This window comes from Pteropus medius, unplaced genomic scaffold (assembly GCF_902729225.1).
Source record: "Pteropus medius unplaced genomic scaffold, Ma_sr-lr_union100, whole genome shotgun sequence".
Taxonomy (NCBI): domain Eukaryota; kingdom Metazoa; phylum Chordata; class Mammalia; order Chiroptera; family Pteropodidae; genus Pteropus; species Pteropus medius.
Genome location: NW_024356249.1, coordinates 10,276,502 through 10,296,332, shown reverse-complemented (window position 1 = coordinate 10,296,332; position 19,831 = coordinate 10,276,502). Strand labels below are relative to the sequence as shown.

Below are 19,831 nucleotides of genomic sequence, written 5' to 3'. Positions count from 1 at the left end.
CAAAACCTCGGAGTTATCCTTGATTCCTCTTGTTTTCTCCACACCATTTCCAACCCACTAGGAAATCCTTTTAAATTACTTTCAAAATATATTCAGAATCTGACTCTTCTCACTATTTCCACTCTGGACCAAGCCATCTTAATCATCACCTAGATTGTTGCAAAAGCCTCCTAAGTGGACTCTTTGCTTCTAGCCTCAATCTCTTCAGTCTAATGTGACCCTTTTAAAATTTTAGATCATGTCATTTCTCTACTCAGAACCTTTCAATGGCTTCCCATCTGTATTAGGGTAATGCTAGCTCTGTAAAAGATAAACTTCAATGTATCAGTGGCATAAAATAACCAACAGAAGTTCATTTGTCACTCACAAAGTCTGTAAAGGGCATTCCTGTTCAATGAGTGGTTCTTAACAGGAACCTTGGTTCCTTCCATCTTCTGACTCTGCCATCTGTGCTACATGGCTTCTAGGGTGGCCACAGAATGAGAAGAGCCTGAAGAATCACACGTGGCAGATTTGTATGGCCGGTGTTGGAAGTAGCAGACATCATTTCCTCCTCTCTTCCATTGGCCAGAGCTCAGTCGCCTGGCCACACTTCAAGGGAGGTTGGGAAATGTAGTCCTGCTGTAGTCACAGGGTGAAGAGGACACAGTTTGGTAAATAGCCAGTCTCTTCTATGCCATCTCATTCATAGCCAAAGTCTTTATGATACCCTAAAGGCCCTATATGGCATCCCTCCCCACCCTTCCCCCATCCCTGATACTACTCTGACTTCGTGTCCTCTCCTCTCCTCAGTTCCTACACTGCAGTCACACTAGCTTCCGGCTGTTCCTCAAACACTCCGAGCACGCTTCAACTTAGGGCCCTTGCCCTTGTTGTTCCGCTTTCCTGGAACATTGTTCACCACCTTCAGGTGTTCACTCACATGTCACTTTCTTCACGATCCTTCCCTGGCCACCCTTTCTAAGACTGCAAAACTACTCCAGATAGTCCCAACACTCACTTTTCTCCTTTCTGCTTTATTTTAGCTCTAAACACCTATTACCGCCTCTTATCCTATGTATTTTGCTTTTTTATATTTTTTATTAACTACATACCAGAATGTAAGCACCATTGTGTTTACTGACATATCCCCAGTGCCTAGAACAGCATCTGGCTCACAGGAAACAAAATACTCATTTGTGGAATGAATGTTTAGTAACACTATGTGAGCAGAGTTGGAATGCTTGAAGAACATCAGTCTTTCAAGGTTGGTATTGTTATACCTGCCATAAACAGTCCTTCAGTGCTCTCAGAGACAGAATCCAGGGCTAGGTGGCCATGGGTACATTCGAGGTGACATTTATTATGAATGTCACCAACCCAACTCCTTTTCCTCTTCCACCTACCTTCTAACTCTGGTGCCCCCAGGTGGCCTACTCTGCATGTCTCTCCTCAAAAAGCACTTTTGTTCTCATGGCTCCATCAGCTGCCTCCTGGCCAATGGCCCTTCTAAGTATCTCCTCCAGCCTATTTGTTCTTTCTTTTCAGATATTCTGCTATCACCTTATACTTACCATGTCTGGAATTTAACTCATTATTTCCCTCATCTTCCACTCATTTTGCGAATTCTCCCAGTTTCCATGATTAAAACTTTAAATTTTTGAGTACTCTTATTTTTTCATCCAAGCAGTCACTAAGTCCAGAACTTATTATTTCCACTTAAAATTTTTTTTCTCATGTATAAGTAAGTGTTCCTCTGCATTTCCCTTGCTCTGCCTAGGCCAGGCCCTATCCACAGGGAACATCAGGGTCGGGGGACCCCATCTCTGGCAGAGTCTCACTACCTTACCCAGCCTCCTCTACGACATTGCCAAGATGGGTAGCTCTCCCACTAGGCTGCAGTTTCTTGAGGGCAGAGACTATGTCCTATTCATTGTGGGTTCATCAGCACCTAGCGCAGTACCTGACTTCAAGGAGGCATTTTTAAAATACTTTTTAAAATACCTCCTGATGCAGCCTGTTTTATAATGAATCTACAAAAGAAGCACTATCAATTTCGTTTCACCTCTTCTGTAGACACCTTAGAAACCTTCAGAAGAAGACCCACAATTCCCATGGCCTTCAGCTCAGGCTCCTCAGATTGTTAAGACCTTCCATTACCTATAAAATTTACCATCTATGCTTTCCCTTCATGCCCTCCTCTACCCCTCTTTTTTTTACCTCCCTCATTGCATACCTGACCTGAAAATTTACCTCGCATACTGTCCCCTACTTGCCTCTGTTCTTCTTATTACTCTTGCTGAATAGTGCATTCAAGACTGCCTTAGTCTAGCCTGAGTCATACCTTCTTAGGAAGCCCTCTCTGGCTACCACCAAGGACCACTGTCACTCTTTGGTCTGAATTCCAGAAACATTAGTTGTCAGCCTCTCATCTCAGTGCTTAAAAATAACGTCTAAGTTTTTAACTCTTTCATGAGCATACTACTTGTCTCAACTGGATTTTAAAGTACAGAGGTTTTATGTGCTAAGAACACAGTAGGTTTATATTCCATTTGTGTTGCAAACATAGTAGCCCTCATTTAATATGTGTTTTCATAACATGAAGATAAATAAGTAAATAATTTCCTGTGTTCTTCTTAAATCAGGGACATGTGTCTGTTCTCTTAACATTATTTAAGCATTTATTTTGAACTGGGTGGTAAGCTCAGAGCTGTAGATACAAAAAAGAATAAGGCGAGTCTCTACCCCAGAGACTAGACTGGAGGAGGACATATGAATAAGCAGCATTTTGTACCAAAATTTGGCAAACAAATTGTACTGAAGATACAAATTGCTACAAAGGCAAATAAGGGAGGAATTATTATGCCTAATGGGGTCAGGAAAAGCTTCTAGAGCTAACATCTGAACCGGGATGTCTATGAACTGGAACTTTCATTGGCATTCACAAGGCAGAGAATCTGGAAAAATGCACTTATTCCAGGTGTAGCAAATCACTTGATGAAAGACCGTAGAGAGATGAAAGGGTGGACTGTGAGGGAACACTAAGATGACAGTGGCCAGAGAGCAAGACATGTGAAAAAGAGCGTGGGAGATAAAGCAGAAAGATACACAGCAGCCAAGGGTAAAGAGTCTGCTGTAGACTACCTTATCATGGTGGTAGCACTGAAGTAAAAGAAGTTGGGGTTGTTCAATACGGTTAGTGATTGACACAGTCGATGTAAGAAACATCCAAACCTGTAGAAAATTTTTGAGTTTATTTGAGCCAAACTGATGACAATTACTGGGAAGCAAAATCTCAATCGTTTGAGAAAATGCTCTGGAAAATGGCAGTTTTGCAGCTTACTTTATACGTTAGAATTAAAGGAGTAGTTGTAAGGAGGGTTACATGAAATCCATTGGTGGTAGATTAAGGGGGTGGGAGAAAACAAAGTGTGTGGGGGAATCTCTGGGATTGGATAAAAAGGCAAAAATCGAGCAACATATACTTCTTTTACATTGGTGAGTACAGGATAGTTATGGATAGTTAATTACCATTTACAGCACGTAGAGATTGTATGCGGGGAGCAAGAGAACAAGGAGAGGTTCGGGGGTCTCATGCTCTGCTGCCCTCTTTGAGCGGTCCGGGAGAGTACACTGACATTTCTAGGGCATGTTATTATCTTTGATGCAAAAAGACAATAGATGGGCTCACTTAAGGTAAAGATTTGACCTTTATCAAGGAAGCCATAGGCTTAGGATGTGACTACTTGCCATGACTCGCTTATAGCTAGGAATTTTTATGTTCAGACCATCCTATGTGGTCACTTTTGGTCTGAGTTCAGAAGGTCCACCATACAGAGTTTGTCAGATTTAGTATGTGGCCCATTTATCCTTCACAACACAGTTGGATTAATTCAGCCCTAGATGCGAGTGGACATTAACTAGAAAGCTAATTCTAGAAGCCCTGTGAAGACCCAGTCACAGGCGCTGTGAGCTAGGACACGGAAGCCAGGCAGCCACGCCCACAAGCCGCAGGGAGTAGGGGCCTGGAGCCGCCATCCCAACAAGACCCAGGACTACAGTAGGGCTGGAATTCGGTCCACGCAACTAGGCGCGCTGGCGGGGACGTGGCGCTTTCCAGCCAATCATGGCTATGCGACTGCTGGACCAATGGCTGCCCAGGACGATTTTGCGTCCGCAGCGGGTTTGCTGTTGATTGGTCAGGAGCCCCAGGCAAGGCGGGGGGCGGGGCACGGAGCCCCTTCCGGTTGGGCGGTGCTTGAGCGCGTGAGTAGAGCCGGTGGATGAGCTAAGGCTGGGGCATCCTGGGCTGTGGGCGATAGGAGGAAAGGTAAGTAAGAAGGTGCTCGGCCCTTTCTCTGCAGCCTCCTCCTTTTTCCCTTTCTTTTTGTCCTCAGGCTTCGCTCCCAAGGCAGCCTGAGTCTCCGTCCGCCCGGGCCTGTGTTTCTGCTAGCTCGAGGACCCGGGCCTGAACCGGCGCCCGATCCCTGGCTCTCGGCGCGCGCAGCCTGGGTTGGAGGCCGCGTCTCGCCTCCGGCACGCTCTAGAAAGGGTCTTGGGTCCCGGCGAACTCTAGCTCCTGGCTTTTGTGCCTGGTTTGCCACGTCCTCGTTCTCCGTCCCCGCCACTGGCCGAGTCCTTCGGACTACGGGGTTACTCTCGTTTAGCTCTTGAAGGTCGGAGGGCCGCTGGTTAGTTAGAGTTATTTGTAACTGCTCCCAGCCACCTCCCCCTCACGGGCTTGCTTGTGTCCGCCAGCCCCGCCCCAAGGCCACATCCCGAGAGTACCGTGTATCTGCCAAGAAAGTCGCGTTCGCTGACTTTGAGGGTGTAGAAACAAGGGGGGAAAGGAAAGCATGAAGACAATATGTGATTTTTAGAAAAATTATGTAATTTTAAAGGAAAGCCGGATGTTTCGAGCATACATGTCTAGCTAGGTACTTAAGTCAGCGACGGAAAATAAAAGCTTTGTAAGGGGATAGTATTTTTACCTTGCTCTGTTGCTCTTTGCTCCAAACCCTAGTTCTGATTTTTAGCATGCCCTCAAGTGAACGTAATTCCTTACAGCTGCCCTGATTAAGAGTCTAGTAGTGTATATAGTTTTGAAAGCCGCTTTTGCATCAAGGCAAAAACTTCTTGGGCCTTCTGATAAAACCTGAGGGCCTTCGATCTCAATTCCTAAGTGTGTAAACTCCAAGAATAGTATCTTTAAGAAATGAATTTCATTCACTTCCCGGCGTAGACCATAAAGCCAATGTTAACGAATCTTAAATTATTTTTTTTTAGCTGGGAGGTAGAGAACTGTGTTATCGCTGATAAATTCGTCTTTGCGGTAGAATGGGACTTGAAACATGACAAAATCATGTTTGACTTCGACTTTATTCAGAGATTCAGTTAACCAAGTACCAAACAATGGCCATCACTGAAGAATTTATGTAGTACTGTATAGCGCAAATGAGGGTCCAGAGATAACCTGTAAATGGTATTTGTGTGTGGAGAGGATGAGTTTGCTTAGGCCTAATCTGTGTTTTACTGTGATTCAGGAATCTTCAGTAGGATCCTTTGAACTATCACAACTGGGAGAACTATGAGCCAACAAAGATGAATTGAGTTATGTTTGAGTGGATGGTGCTCAGATACAACTTTGCAATCGACTCATCACTTTCAGTGTAATCATTGTTTGCCATTCATCCTATGATGTGTCAAAAGATACTTATTGATGGTATTTTCTATACATTGCACCAGTATGGATCATCAGTACATTGATATTAACACAGATTTTCTGTAACATGGATATGCCAGGGGAGTTGGAAGGGCAGAGGTGTAGCCAAGGGATAGCTATTGGAGATGCTAGCTAGGCCGTGAGGTCCTCCATCCTCTATGAACTCTTAAATATGGATGTTGTTGATGTTGCAATTTATGTATTAGCTAGGACCGCTGAAATAACAATTTGTTGCTGGCTGCTGGCCACATCCGGTAAGGGGAATTGGGGGGTGGGGAGCATACAGGCAGGAACTTACATTGCTGCCAAGTACTGTCCTACTAGTCTGGTAAAATGTATTGGTATATAAAAAGTGCAAGACCGTATTAGGGACTGTAGAGGGATATTGATTTAATATTAGCTGAGATCCTGCCTTCCAAAAGTGTAGCATCTATAGGGGAGTTAAGGTAGCCTTTGGTTATTATTGTGGAGTGGTACAAACAAGTTTTCAAAGTTTAGAGGAATGGGTACAGATCATTTCTAGCTAGAGTGATGAGATAGATCTTTTCATCTAGGATTTAAAAATTATTTATAGACATTTGGCATTGAAGAGAGTTTGAGCTAAAATAACTACCAAATTCTCAAGGACTTTATGCATGCTACCCGTGCACGGCAAAACGACAACTAGAAACCAAGGCTCTTGTCCCTACATTTTGCATAACATTCCTATGGCAATTAATTATGTATTAAAGTTTCATCGGCCAGAAAGAAATCTTTTTTCTTCCCAGAATTTTTAGAACTTTTTCTTAAAGAAAATTTTTTACTCTGTAGACAGAAAAATTTTGCATTTGTACTGGGTTGCTTTGGTTATAGAATTAATGAAGCCTGAATAACACTTGGTCATTCTCAAAGCTTTTCTACTATAGCTAATTATTGTACTTTTATATATTCAACCATTTTATGAATATATGCCCTCAGTCACACAAATAATTAATTAGAATGTATTAATTAATTAATGTAATTCTGTTCCATCAGTAGAGAAACATTGAATACATGGGTTGTCATTATCTCTTTTATCAAATTTTGAAGGATGACATTACTTTAATGTGATAATCCATTGGCGTGCTTGTGCCAAAGTTTGTAAGTGAAGAATGTCAGATAACCAAATAGCTTTAATTTCTAGATTTCATAACCGGGCCCTAGTATACAGTTAGATTGCTATCAGACTGTCCTCCCCACCCCCCAGTACACAATTGATGCATAATGCTTTTGCTGCATTATAGAGAATGCCTTTTTTCCTGACTATCCAACTCAGAGAACTGGAATTTTATCACCACACCCATTTCTTCCACTTTTTAACATTGAGCAATGGGTCTTTGGTCAACCAGAATAACTGCAGGATCACTCAGTGCTAATGTTCTTGAGAAGTTGAATTTAATCCAGGCATTTAATTTCCTGGAAACAGTTTACTTTTAAATGTTCTGTAACCAATTGATTTTTTAAAGAATGACTGAAGGAGAAGTGGCAAGAATTTAGAGCTTTCAAGGAAATTTTTGAATGGAAAATATAAACTGATTCTTAAGGCTTATTGTTATTGAAAGAAATTCAAGCTTATGTCATTAATCTTTTCTTCTTATAAATTTACTGGAACAATTCATGAAAATAACTTTGCAGAAGACAATTATTGATGGCATATTGCAAAAGAATGATAGGTACTTGATTTCTGTTCTAGCCCTTTTGTTTGTCTAACGTGGCACTATCCAATCGAAATATAATACAAGCTATGAGTGTAATTTAAAATTTTCATGTGAAAATTTAAAACAGGTGAAATTAATTTTAACATTTAATACATACACAATACCACATGTTTGATGATAAAGTACAACACTTATTACCACATCTTAATTCACACCAGCCACATTTCAAATGCTTAGTAGCCGCATGCGGCTAGTTGCTACTGTCCTGGACAGTGCAAGTCTAGATTTTTTTTTTTTTAATCTTTTTTTTTTTTTTTTTAGGTGAGGCAACCCTTGGTTGACCTCACAGATTACAAGGAACTTGTCAGTTTACAATCCTCTGTTTTTTTATTTTTACACCTACAGCACCTGGTCTTCCTAGGTGGTCTCCCATCTAAGTACACCAGGCCCTACCCTGCTTAGCTTCCGAGATCAGACGGGATCGAGTTTGTTCCGGGTGGCATGGCCATAGACTAGATTTTTTTTTTTTTTTTAATAAGAAAAACTATTAGCTGTTACCCTTGGTGAGGGTGGGGCAGAATTTTAGAACAACTTACAGGTCATTTGAGAAATGGGAGATGGGGAGATGCATTTTTCACAACTATTGATTTACCTTCTAGGTCACATGGTAAAAACTCATATAAAACCAAGTCCTTCATATATGTCATGTTATCTTTGGATATATAGTTGAGGAAAGGAGAAAGAGAAGGGTCATTTAACTTTATCATTTGGTTTTAGTGGTTGAAAAGAGAAAGATGCTTCAGAAATAACTGCACTAATGTAGTTCTTCAAATGCCTTGTGTGAAAACTGGTTTTGTGTTTCTCACATCTTCCCACATAAAATATCTTGTTTTGAGGGATATCCTTTGTTTCTACTTAAACATTTTTGTTTCTACTTAAAAATCCACATGTATGTGGATTTAGATAAATCTAGTAGTCTTTTTTAGTGTCTGTAATCATAAAACAAGAGCCTTTTGTTAAAGTTTCTAATAGCCAGGGATTGTATATTTATATGCGTGGGCGTATATTTATATGTGGGCACAAAGAGCATATATATTTAAGTTACTTTTGCATTGCTCACTGTCTTTGTCAATCAGATAATCCTTGATGACCTTTGCAGGCAATTTCATCAGTGGTAGACAGATTTCAGTGTGACAGTAGGTGGTGAGGAAACAGACCGCGACATAGACAACAACTAGAGAAAGTGGGTAAAGGGAAGGGAAGAGCATATGGGGTCTGAGAGAGACTGATTTGGGATCGTGGAGACCTGAAAAATATTGGTTAACAAAATGGAGGAGCCTATAAAGGGTTGGGATTGAAAGTTTAATTGAGAGAGGGGAAGGAAAGAGAGCTGCATAAATGATAAAGCCAGATCACTGGGCTTTTACTCTGGATTTCTTTTCTTATTCTTGTATCAAGATGTTAAGCCTCAGATTTAAATATAGTTTTCTCTCTAAATAACAGTAAATAGATTTGTTACATTGCTGTAGTCGTATGTATCAAAACTTTGTATAGTACCTTTTCCAGCCCCTAATGGTGTTAGTGGGCTTAAGCATTTAGTCATAGTGTAACATTTGGAGTTTATAAGAGTTAGGGTATTAATGCAAGAATTGTTACAATATTCTAGGGATGTAATTAATGATTTCTAAAATTTTCCTAAGTCTACAGCCATGCCACCCTGAACGTGCCCTATCTTGTCCGTTCTCGGAAGCTAAGCAGGGTCAGGCTTGGTTAGTACTTGGATGGGAGACCAGGTGCTGTAGGCGTTAAAAAAAAAAAAAAATTTCCTAAATGTGAAGTCCCCTAATTAATAGGTATAAGGAAACTCCTCTGTTGCGTTAAATCTTGATTTTACTTGATTCTGGGAACCTGTAACATAGATATTGTTTGGATGTATCACAAAATGTCAACAACATATAATCCCTTCCTTGCCTCTAATGAGGTTTATTTGTCTAAAGAATTATTAGTAGTTTGAGATGGAAGTTTCATTTTGCTCTAAAATAAAGGCATATTTACTTTGATGTTTAAGAGAGCGACTAAATCTCTAATTTTCTCTTTATTGTTCCACTGATTTGGTTGATCAGTTGAATTATTGAGGGGTAGGCTGGAGCGTTATTAATGTTTAAAAAGTAGCACACATAAAAAGGCAACACACGTGAGTGTGTGTTCATTTACAAAATATAGATAACACAACAGAGTACATTAAAGTTCACTCCACCCCAGCCTCACCACCCCACCCCATCTCTTTTCCTTGAGTGTAGGGGTTACCACTGTTTACAGATAGATGTTTCTTCTCCCGCACCATTTTTGTGCATATATGTTTTATACAACTATAAACAACCTGGGGAGGCTGCTTGGTTTTGTTTTTTACATAAATCAGATCTTGACACTGTTTACAACTTGCTTTTTTGTTCACTTAACACATCTTGGTGAGTTCTCAGTTTCAGTGCAGATAGAGCCACCTCATTCTTTTTAACCTCTGTAGTGTCCCATAGTATAGACTTAATGCATATTAGTTCTCTGGTTTAGTTTTCCTTTCTTAAAAAAATTTTAAAAGTTTTTTTCCGGGTACAGTAGACATTCAATATTATATTACTAATTTCAGGTATACAGCATAGTGGTTAGATATACATAACTTAATAAGTAATACCCCTGATAAGTCTATTACCCATTTGGCAGCAAACCAAGTTATTACAATAATATTGACTGTATTCCTTGTACTTTACTTTCCCATGACTATTTTGTAACTACCAATTTATACTTCTTAATCTGTTTTGTTTTCCATGTTTTAATATAAGCTGTCATCATTGAACATCTGTATACAAGTATCTTTATATACAAATTTGAGTGTTTTGATCAGATAGCATGAAACAATGTTCATAAACTTTTAGAAGCTTACCTGAGTGCCAGCATTGGTGGAAAAGTAGCATCTTCTCCTTTCTCTAAGGATCTTCAGGTCTGCTTTCACATTTCTTCCTCTCATGGGTTTTCATTAGTCTTAACAACCATCCAGTGAGAGTACTTTTTTTTTTCCAGAGCGGGCCCTTGGGAAGGGACTGCCTCCTGTTAGCTCCTTCACTACGTTACTCAGTTTTATTGACACTGTTCCAGTTTCTTTCTTTCTACCTTTAAAGAGTCCTTGTATAACATACTCATCATTAACTGTTTAGCATTGATTAGCTCATTGAATCTAAAGGTCTTTGTAAATCCAAGGTAATACAGTGTAACTTTAGCTACTACTTGGGGGTCATAAGAAAGGTGGATACATTGAAGTATGGCTAGCCTATTAGCATATTTAATTTCCTTATCCCCTGGCACAATTCACTCTCTTCATTCTAGTTCCCAAATTTTGAGGCAGAATCAGATTTATGCAGTTTCTTCATATTAAGTATGATTTCAGGTCAAATTTCTTAAGATATTATTATGGCTGTTTGAAAGTTTGGTTAGAACAGTGGTTCTTAACCTGGCTGTCTTTTAAAAATATTAATAGAGGTGGGATGTAGTAGTCATATTTTCTAAAAACTGTCCAGGTGATTCTAGGGTACAGTCTGGATTGAGAACCACTGAGATAGAAGCTATGCTGAAAAAGTTTTTATATTAAAAAATATTTACATATAAGATGTGAGCCCTTAGACTAGATTGTTCCACTAGTGACATCCTGAGGAAGGTGAAGTCTGTGGCTGGTTTAATCTGCAGATTAGGACAAGTAATGCTTTTAACTTTCATATGATTCAGTGTTCCCCTGTACTGTAACCTTGCGTTAGTTTCCTAGAGCTGCTGTAACAAATGACCACAAACTGGGTGGCTTAAAAGGTCAGAAATTTATTTTCTCAAGTTCTAGAGGCTAGAAGCTAGAAGTCAAGGTGTTGGCAGAGCCATACTCTAAAGGCTCTAGGGAAGGATCCTTTCTTCCCTCTTCCTAGTTTCTGGTTCCTTGATTTGCAGGTGCATCACTCCAATCTGCTTCTTTTCATAATATGGCATTCTCTTATCTGTGTGTCTTTGTCCAAATTTCCATCCATTTTAAGGACATCAGTCATTGGATTAGAGCCCACCTTAATCAAGAATGACCTCATTTTAACTTGATTGCTTCTGCGAAGATCCTATTTCCAAATAAGTCATATTCACAGGTACCAGGGGTTAGGACTTCAGCATTTCTTTTCGGGGGATGCAGTTCACCCACAACAAGCCTCATGCCTAATAACCACCTATCGAGAAAGGGAGCCATTGGTCATAAAGGGAAATGAGCAAGAGATACTTGGCAAAAACTTACTCTCATCTCGGGGTGGGGGGTGGCGGTGGGGGGAAGCATTCCGAATTCATGTTCTACTGAAGGATTAGTTAAAATATGAAAGCCTGAGGAAATCTTGACCCTGGATCTTTAATTTTACAGTTTTTTCTCTAAAGACCTTACTTAACCTCTGTGGACAGTACCATGGGGTATCTGTAGAGTGTGCCAAACAGGCTCTATCCCGAAGCGTCTCTGCAATTTTTTTTTCTCTGCAGTTTTTTGGTCACATTTTTTGATAAAAGTGTTCCAGCCTTGTGCTTGTTCATTAGGATCACCTGTGACTGCAGTGATTCTGAAGGTACAGAGTAGGGCCTGGGAAACTGTACTTTGAACAGTATTCCAGGTGGTCCTTACACCTGGAAAAGCTTGGGAGACACAGTATATGGAGTGATAAAGCAGGTGTTATTCATCACTGTACCATGTGAATGGTTTGATCTTTGAAGGTGATTTAAGATTGAGCCTGAATGTGGGAGATGGCTGGGTGCTATAGGCCAAGGACACCACTTAAATATTTTATTTGCTCCTAATCTGATGATCATGAGAATCACCTGGGTAGCATTTAAAACTACAAATGCCTGGATTCAACTTCAGGGATTCTAATTCAATAGGGAAAACTTTTTCAAAGCTTCCGAGGTCATTGTAATAACCAGCCAGGTTTGAAGACCAGTCCACTGATGTAGTACAAAGAGTATTTGGAGTCAATAGGTCTGGATTTGAATCTTGGTCCTTTCTCTTTTAAGTCTTATCAACTTGGGCAGAAGGATTAAAGTTCTACTTTGGTAATTTTTAAAAGAAGACTACTTACAAGGTGGATGTTTATAATTCCATGTCAGCCTACAATCAAATGAAGGAAATTGATGAAAATTTCTAAACGTAAAACCAGAAAGTCTGATATTCTACTGAACTTATTTTGTGGATTAATTTATAATAGATAATATCAAATTTAACTGGATATGAACTTTTAATTAATTGTTTAATTAATAAGCATACTGCCTCCTGAATTAATTACATCTCTTAAACTTTAGGATCTGATTATCATGGACCTGCGACAGTTTCTTATGTGCCTGTCCCTGTGCACTGCTTTTGCCTTGAGCAAGCCCACAGAAAAAAAGGACCGTGTGCACCATGAGCCTCAGCTCAGCGACAAGGTTCACAACGATGCTGAGAGTTTCGATTATGACCATGATGCCTTCTTGGGTGCTGAAGAAGCAAAGACCTTTGATCAGCTGACACCAGAAGAAAGCAAGGAAAGGCTTGGGTAAGGTGTCCACTCTCAGGGGACTAGTTAGGGTAATGACGTTCTTTATAAATCAGCTTATTCTTTTTTTCTCTACTGGCTCAGTCACCTAGTAAAGCTATTGAACTACATCTTCTGAAAATAATCACAGAATTGCTACCACTAAAATTAAGTGCTTGCTTTCATACATTTCTCTATTGAACAACAGTTTTTATTTCATTCTACAAAGCAAAGTCATTTTTGCCTAGAAATATTAAATATTAATATCCAAATATTAAAGGACCCAGCTTGAACTGCATCATCTTGATCCCAAAGGAACATTCCATGGTAGGGAAAAGAGGGGCTTCTTTTAATTTTAAAAAACTATTTGTGACCTATTTATTGTTGCCAAAGCCAAGTCTTTGGATAATAAACTACAAATTAGATCCCTGGACAAATTTCTGTAAAGTTTATGATTTCTGAGAATGTCCTTCACCCTCTTCATTTTCATTCTCAGGTATTTGCTTAATTAAAAACAAAAACAGACCGACCTTGTCTTTCAGAAGATTATGAAAATTATGGTCTTAATGTTAGAGTACGAGTTGGGCCATGGTCAGGTTCTGTTGCGCTCTCAGCAGGTGTCTTTCACCCAAAGCATTTTAGTAGAGTCCCAGCTGATTATTTCTCACTGAGGATCTGAGAATGTCTTTTGGCTCTTCCACAGCCTTGCTTTTTAAGATTAATTTAGTGAATGTTTTCTCAGTGACCACTGTTGGTGAAACATTCTGGACTATATTCAAGAGATTGGTCTGGAAAGTTGTACCACATAGGAATTTCCAAAAATATTCTGCTGTTTTGGATAGTACTATGATTAGAAGACATTAGAGGGTTTTCTTTCATTGAGTTATCTGCTAACTGAAGGGTACAATGTTTTATTCTTAAACACTGACAAAAGATTTTGCTGTGTAGAATGAGAAACTGTCCTAAAACATTTGAAAGTAGATGGAGAAAACAAGTATATTAAAGAGTCAGTCTTTTGTTAGGTTGCTTTTCTAACTTAGAGAGACCATGCTTGCTTTTAATTTTAATCTTATAACTCCTAACATTCCGTGCTGAAAATAGAGCTGCATGAGGATGTTCTCTGGCTTCATGTCTTGCCTATGAATAACGTCCACGTCCAACTCACATTTTAGTCTACGCATATCTCTTTGCAATAATCTCTTAAATAATGAAGGGCCCTTGGGTTTGGTGTTAGTCAGAATGTTCTGGCTTTGTGCAGATAGTGGAATAGCTCTGCTACCAGTTTTAAGTAGAGAGAATCGTTTCTTTTTGTCATCAGTAAATATCAAAAAATTACATGAGCAAACTCCATATTTGATTGGAATAAGATAGTTAAAATCATGTTTTCCATGGAATGTGTAAGTGAACCAAGTACCATTTTCTCCTCCCAAATTTAGAGATAATGACACATATCCCCAGTTTATAAGCTGACATACTGTTGGAAGCAAAAATTCCAGGTGAAACGTTGTTTTAGTAGGACTGTACACTAGAGGTTGGGAACAGCAGATTCCCCCTCTTCTCCATCTATTCTAGGAGGCAACTAATTTTTACCGTTTTACCACATTTTACATATTTTTTTCTTACATATGTATTCTCAACCTCCCCTACACACAAAGAAGTCTATTTAATTTTCATTTACGTGTCCTTCAGATAAGGATTTATTTATTTTGAGGGTAGTGGTCTTTAATATAAAAACCTTTGCTATAGAAATTAACTAGAGCAGTTCATCATTTTGGGGGGGGCGGGCGGGATGGAACTGGGGGGCGCTTCACAGGCCCAGCCCCTTTGGAAGTCTAACGAAAGCTAAGGACTCTTCTTCAGAAAAGTGCACACATGAATATATATCAAATTTTGCATTCTGAAAATTTCAGGACTATTACAAACCCCACTGGAGCCCACTTATTGACCCAGGTTCTTAAAAAACTGAAAGGTTTGCTTTGTGAAATGTAGAGGTATGTGTTACCTCTTAGGAGAAATAACATAAGATCCACTGGGTGCACTGTCTGTCCTGGAATAGATGCTTTTTTAGTGGCATCATAACTACATTTATGGGGTTCTCTAATGTCATAGGAATATTAACACCATTTAGTTCATAAATTTACACAGGCTTTTAAAGATTAGAGTTTAGAGCTTCATGCCTAAAATAGACATGTGTCCACTTCCAGTGTACTTTCACAGCTGCCTGTAGGCTAGGGGGCCAGCAAAATAAGAATGGCTTTTATATTTTTAAATAGTTGCTTTAAAAAATTATTCAACAATACACATGCGGCCTATAAAGTCAGAAGTACTTACTATCTGTCCCTTTTCAGGAAAAGGTTGCCAGCCTCTGGATTAAACGGTTTGGGATATTTCTGTTGGAATAAATAGAATGGCGTTCAGCCAACTTCCCTGAGAAAACCTAACTTGAATAGTCATATGCCTTTTTTTTTTTTTTTTAATCCAAGTAATCTTTCTCTTTAAGCTATTTATAATTGCTAAAACTTTTTTTGGGACTGGGAGGGGTTCTGATACCTTGCCTTTTTTTTCTTAATGATACTGTGGCACTGTTGGTAGCCAATACTGACATTTGGATGTAAACTGGATCCCATTATAGATAATTTTGAAGTTTTTAATATGGATAGAACTTAATTTGTGTGAATACTATTAAAATTCTACAGAGTTAAAGTTACAAAAAAGTTTTTGTTTTATGTTCATCTAGATAGAGGAGGATATTTAAAAGATGACGTACTGCTATATGTTCTATTAGCATTTTAGATCAGAAGCTACAAGATTGCACATTCTCTGAAGGAAAATGCTTGCTAATTATAGGTTTTAAGTTATGCCTAACACCAATATCAAGATGAATCTCTTCATGGTGTTGCTCATATTCTGTGATTCTAATCACTTTCCAGTGTATTCATGAAATGAACACAAACTGGGAAAAGATATTATTTGCTACCAAGTAATCTTTTTCAGTCCTGCAGTTAAAAGAACATAGGAGTATGCCACAATTTCAGTTCTGTTAGAAGTTTTGATTTAAAATTCCTATTCCAAACTGGGGCACTTAACTTGTGTGACTTTACATATATTTGCCTCTATGATGAGTAGGTGATTGCATCTTTAAAGAGTTTTCATATGCACATATTTTGAAATCCTTAAGATAACAGATCTATAAGAAAAAAGTTAATGAAGGACGAGCTTTATCGATTCTTCAGCTTTGCTTTATCTTCTGCACTTGTAACCCTCTCAGCTTATTAACACTCTTATAATCAGGGATATACATTCTTCTCACATCATGTCCTCGGAGCTCTGTTTGTGGTTATATGTAAAAATCCAGTTTGACATAGTATATAATAAGCTGCTAGCCATTTTTTTTAGAATAAACATGCTTCTGTCTTTGCATACCTGTTTTTCTTTTTTTTTAATCTGACAAGGTATAAATTGATCTCGGAACTATTTTTGATATCTTTATATTTTTAGCAAAAGTGTTATCTTTTTTAAAAAGCAGCTGAATTTTTTAAGCTTGGTTTAAGTTTTTGAATTTTTAGAAAACAATGCCAGTGGTTGCGATTATTACCAAGAAGTTGAGATTCTCCCAAAAGTAATAAAGAAAAATGAAAAGATTTGCATGTTTGTTACAAAGATAGAGAGCCAGATAGGAATGGCTATTCACTCCTGAATGTGTGACCGTTGGCTGAAACCTACCTCTAAAGGAATAGACTGGTTGGGTTTGCTTTTGAACCCAGGTACACCAGCCATGGACTGTGCTTGCCTTTATCCAAATGGCTCATTACAGCCTAGTAACAGGCCACTTAAGGGAAAGATTTTCATTTGCCTGTCTGGCAGTTTTGTTTTGGAGACAATTTTTATTTCCATGCTTTAACCCTGAGCAACACTTATGATCACAGCACACACCTGGCTAAATAAGTCCAGAGCCTTTTGTCCTTTTAACTTCTTGCTGGATTTCTCTGCATTTTCTACAGAAAGATTGTAAGTAAAATAGATGGCGACAAGGACGGGTTTGTCACTGTGGATGAGCTCAAAGACTGGATTAAATTTGCACAAAAGCGCTGGATTTACGAGGATGTAGAGCGACAGTGGAAGGGGCATGACCTCAATGAGGACGGCCTCGTTTCCTGGGAGGAGTATAAAAATGCCACCTACGGCTACGTTTTAGGTAGGTCCCTACTATCTGGGGGAAAAAGCCTTGTGGAGCCGGCACCTTGAAACGTAACTGTTTTGTCTTGTAGAGTGATTGTAGATAAAATAGACGCGGATAAAGATGGGTTTGTGACGGAGGGGGAGCTGAAATCCTGGATTAAGCACGCCCAGAAGAAATACATATATGGCAATGTTGAAAACCAATGGCAGGAGTTTGATATGAATCAAGACGGCTTAATCTCCTGGGATGAGTACAGGAACGTGACTTATGGCACTTACCTGGGTAAGGGGCAAGATGTCAGCCTGGCAGAGACCATGGTCTTGAGTCAGAGAAACAAATGGGTCACGCAGTGAAGGAAAGGAAGAAACTGCTGAAGTAGTTCAATGCTGAGCTGATTTCTCTTTATTTTATTAATTTAAATATGTATATTGGGGGGTAATTAGTTTTGGTTTTCAGAAGTCTGGCATCTTCTATATCTTTAGCATTTCAGATATATTTGACCATTTTTCTTTCCGTCATCCCCTCAGACCATTTTGGAGATCTTATTTTAAAAGGCTGCATTGTTCCAACAATGCAAAGCAAGAGGCTTTAAGATTTCTCTTGACATGGTCACATTAAAATATTAGACCTTAAATTCATACCAAATTAGATTCCTTTATAATTGGTGAGAATAGGAGGCAAATTAGTCTTTCCTTAATAAAGGTCAAATATAACTCTCCTTGACAGAATTTAACTATTTCAGTATGTCTGCTTACTGAAGTTTGGAAATGAAATTTCCCATTTGTTTTCTCTGGCACATGAGTTTACCAGCCTGCTTGCAAATGCTTCAAGGCAAATAAATATGACTGACTGCTTTTTGTTGATTTGGTAGCTTATGTGCTTGGGCCACCTGTTAGTAATTTCCTTTTATTACACTTGCCTGCTGCTGAATTCTAGGTGGCGATCTTACTGAGTCGATGACTTAAGCTGTTATTGTTAGTGAGATTCCTCCATTGCACATGGTCACAAATTTGGGACAAGAATGTATACATGTTACTTCTTGTATTTTATCCCGGAGATTAGGCAAATTTCTGAGCTAAAGCAGGCGTTTTCCACCACTGACTAACAGGCAGTGAGTACATAATGTCTGTGTCCCCCACTAGGTAGCCAGCTGTCCGTGTTAATTATAGGACCAAATGCATTTCTAGTGAAGAGACTTATTTCTGTGTTGGGCTTGTTCTCATTCATCAGGCTAGAGTGGCCGTCTCTCTCCAAGCTTGACACCTAGCCAAGAACCAAACATATCCTTCACCCAATTAAGAGCATGTGTATTAAAAATTCAGTGCAGATGGAGAGGCATTTGTGCTTCCTCCTCTCTGGCTAGAACCCAACACCTTCCTGATTTATTTGGAATTAATTATAAATAAAAAGTAAAGGGTAAACTATTGGTGATCTAAACAGGATGATTTGTTAATAAATCTCAGCTCAGAACTAGGCACTCATTTGCTGCTCAGAATTAATCTTCAACTCTTTGTATGATTATGTGCATAAAAATTTGTTGAGAGCTCTTTGCCTGACTAGGCAAATGATTCAATGTAATGGGTATTTCTATTGACTGAGACTCTGCATAAGATGAAGCACTGGCCAGAGAAGTAATGTCTTTATAAGGCATCTTTCCCTGGAGGCATGCGGGTGGACAGTGCCCAGAGGATAAACAGTTGTCTTATAAAAGTGCTGTGGGTTTTTTTTGTGACTGTATTCTTGACTCAATTTAGAGTTAAGATATAAGTCATCTAGCTTTTAATTAAAATCTGTCATAATCTGTTTTCCACAAAAGGACTGGTAACATTGTCTGCCACAAGTAAAAGATGAAAAACAAAGATCCATCATGCCTTTACTAAAACTAGATCAAGAGCCTCCCCAAAACTGCGTGTAGGCTGGCTAGTGCAGTAAACTGGTGCTTAAGATAGATACAGCACTCCAAGCAGTGATGATAGGCACATGAGTTTAGCCACTGAAAATAAAGTTTGTCTTCCTTGTTGTGAATGTTATCAGGCTCCTTGATTTCAGTTACTATGTTTTATTCTAAGGAAGAAAGAAGAGCTCTTAGCTCAGAATCTAGTCTTACTGTATATGTTGTCTTCTGTTATCTTTCTTGTATCTGTTACATAGTTGGTACTGAAACATTATTTGTTTAGAAGAGATAACTTGTCTGTGGCCATGCCACCCTGAATATGCCCAATCTCGTCTGATCTCGGAAGCTAAGCAGAGTCGGGCCTGGTTAGTACTTGGATGGGAGACCACCTAGGAAGACCAGGTGTTGGTGTTTAAAAAAAGAAGAAGAGATAACTTAGTATCTGAGAAAGTAAAATTTTCCTTAAATTCTCCATCTTCAACTATGGCTTTGAGTAAACACATATAGGATTCCCAAAGCCTCATAGTTCAATAAGCTGTTTTTACTGAATTTTGACACTCAACAAAGAATGAAGCTTCAAGCGGCTCAACTCTCAAAATAGCAAGTCTTTTTTTTTTTAACTGTGCTTTAAGTATGGAAAGATTGAACTACAGTGTCAAAAGTCAGCAGTGTGATGTTATTAAAGAGGCCCTGTGGGTCTTTTTATAAAACGAGTACCATATCTTTTTTTTTTTTTATTTGGTCAATATGTTGCAGGAACAGTCATGCCTTACCTTTAGTGCGATGTTTTTAAAAGCAGTGATGTTCTGTTGC

General features: G+C 39.0%; 1 protein-coding gene and 2 pseudogenes across 2 annotated transcripts in view; 2 read left to right on the top strand and 1 right to left on the bottom strand.

Moving 5' to 3' along the window:
* Positions 1–4,168: 4,168 nt before the first annotated feature.
* The window catches only part of CALU (calumenin), a 24,053-nt gene continuing 8,390 nt past the window's right edge, over positions 4,169–19,831 (top strand). The window contains exons 1-3 of one of the 2 annotated variants that reach the window (XM_039860937.1): positions 4,169–4,309; positions 12,733–12,965; positions 17,213–17,406. In XM_039860937.1, the coding sequence (XP_039716871.1) occupies positions 12,745–12,965; positions 17,213–17,406 (415 nt within the window). In that variant the 5' untranslated portion in view covers positions 4,169–4,309; positions 12,733–12,744. Of the gene's footprint in view, positions 4,310–12,732; positions 12,966–16,945; positions 17,140–17,212; positions 17,407–19,831 lie in introns of both variants that reach the window. The other variant, XM_039860936.1, reaches the window with a different exon arrangement.
* On the bottom strand, positions 7,774–7,890 carry LOC120601423 (uncharacterized; annotated as a pseudogene).
* Positions 19,314–19,432, top strand: LOC120601308 (uncharacterized; annotated as a pseudogene).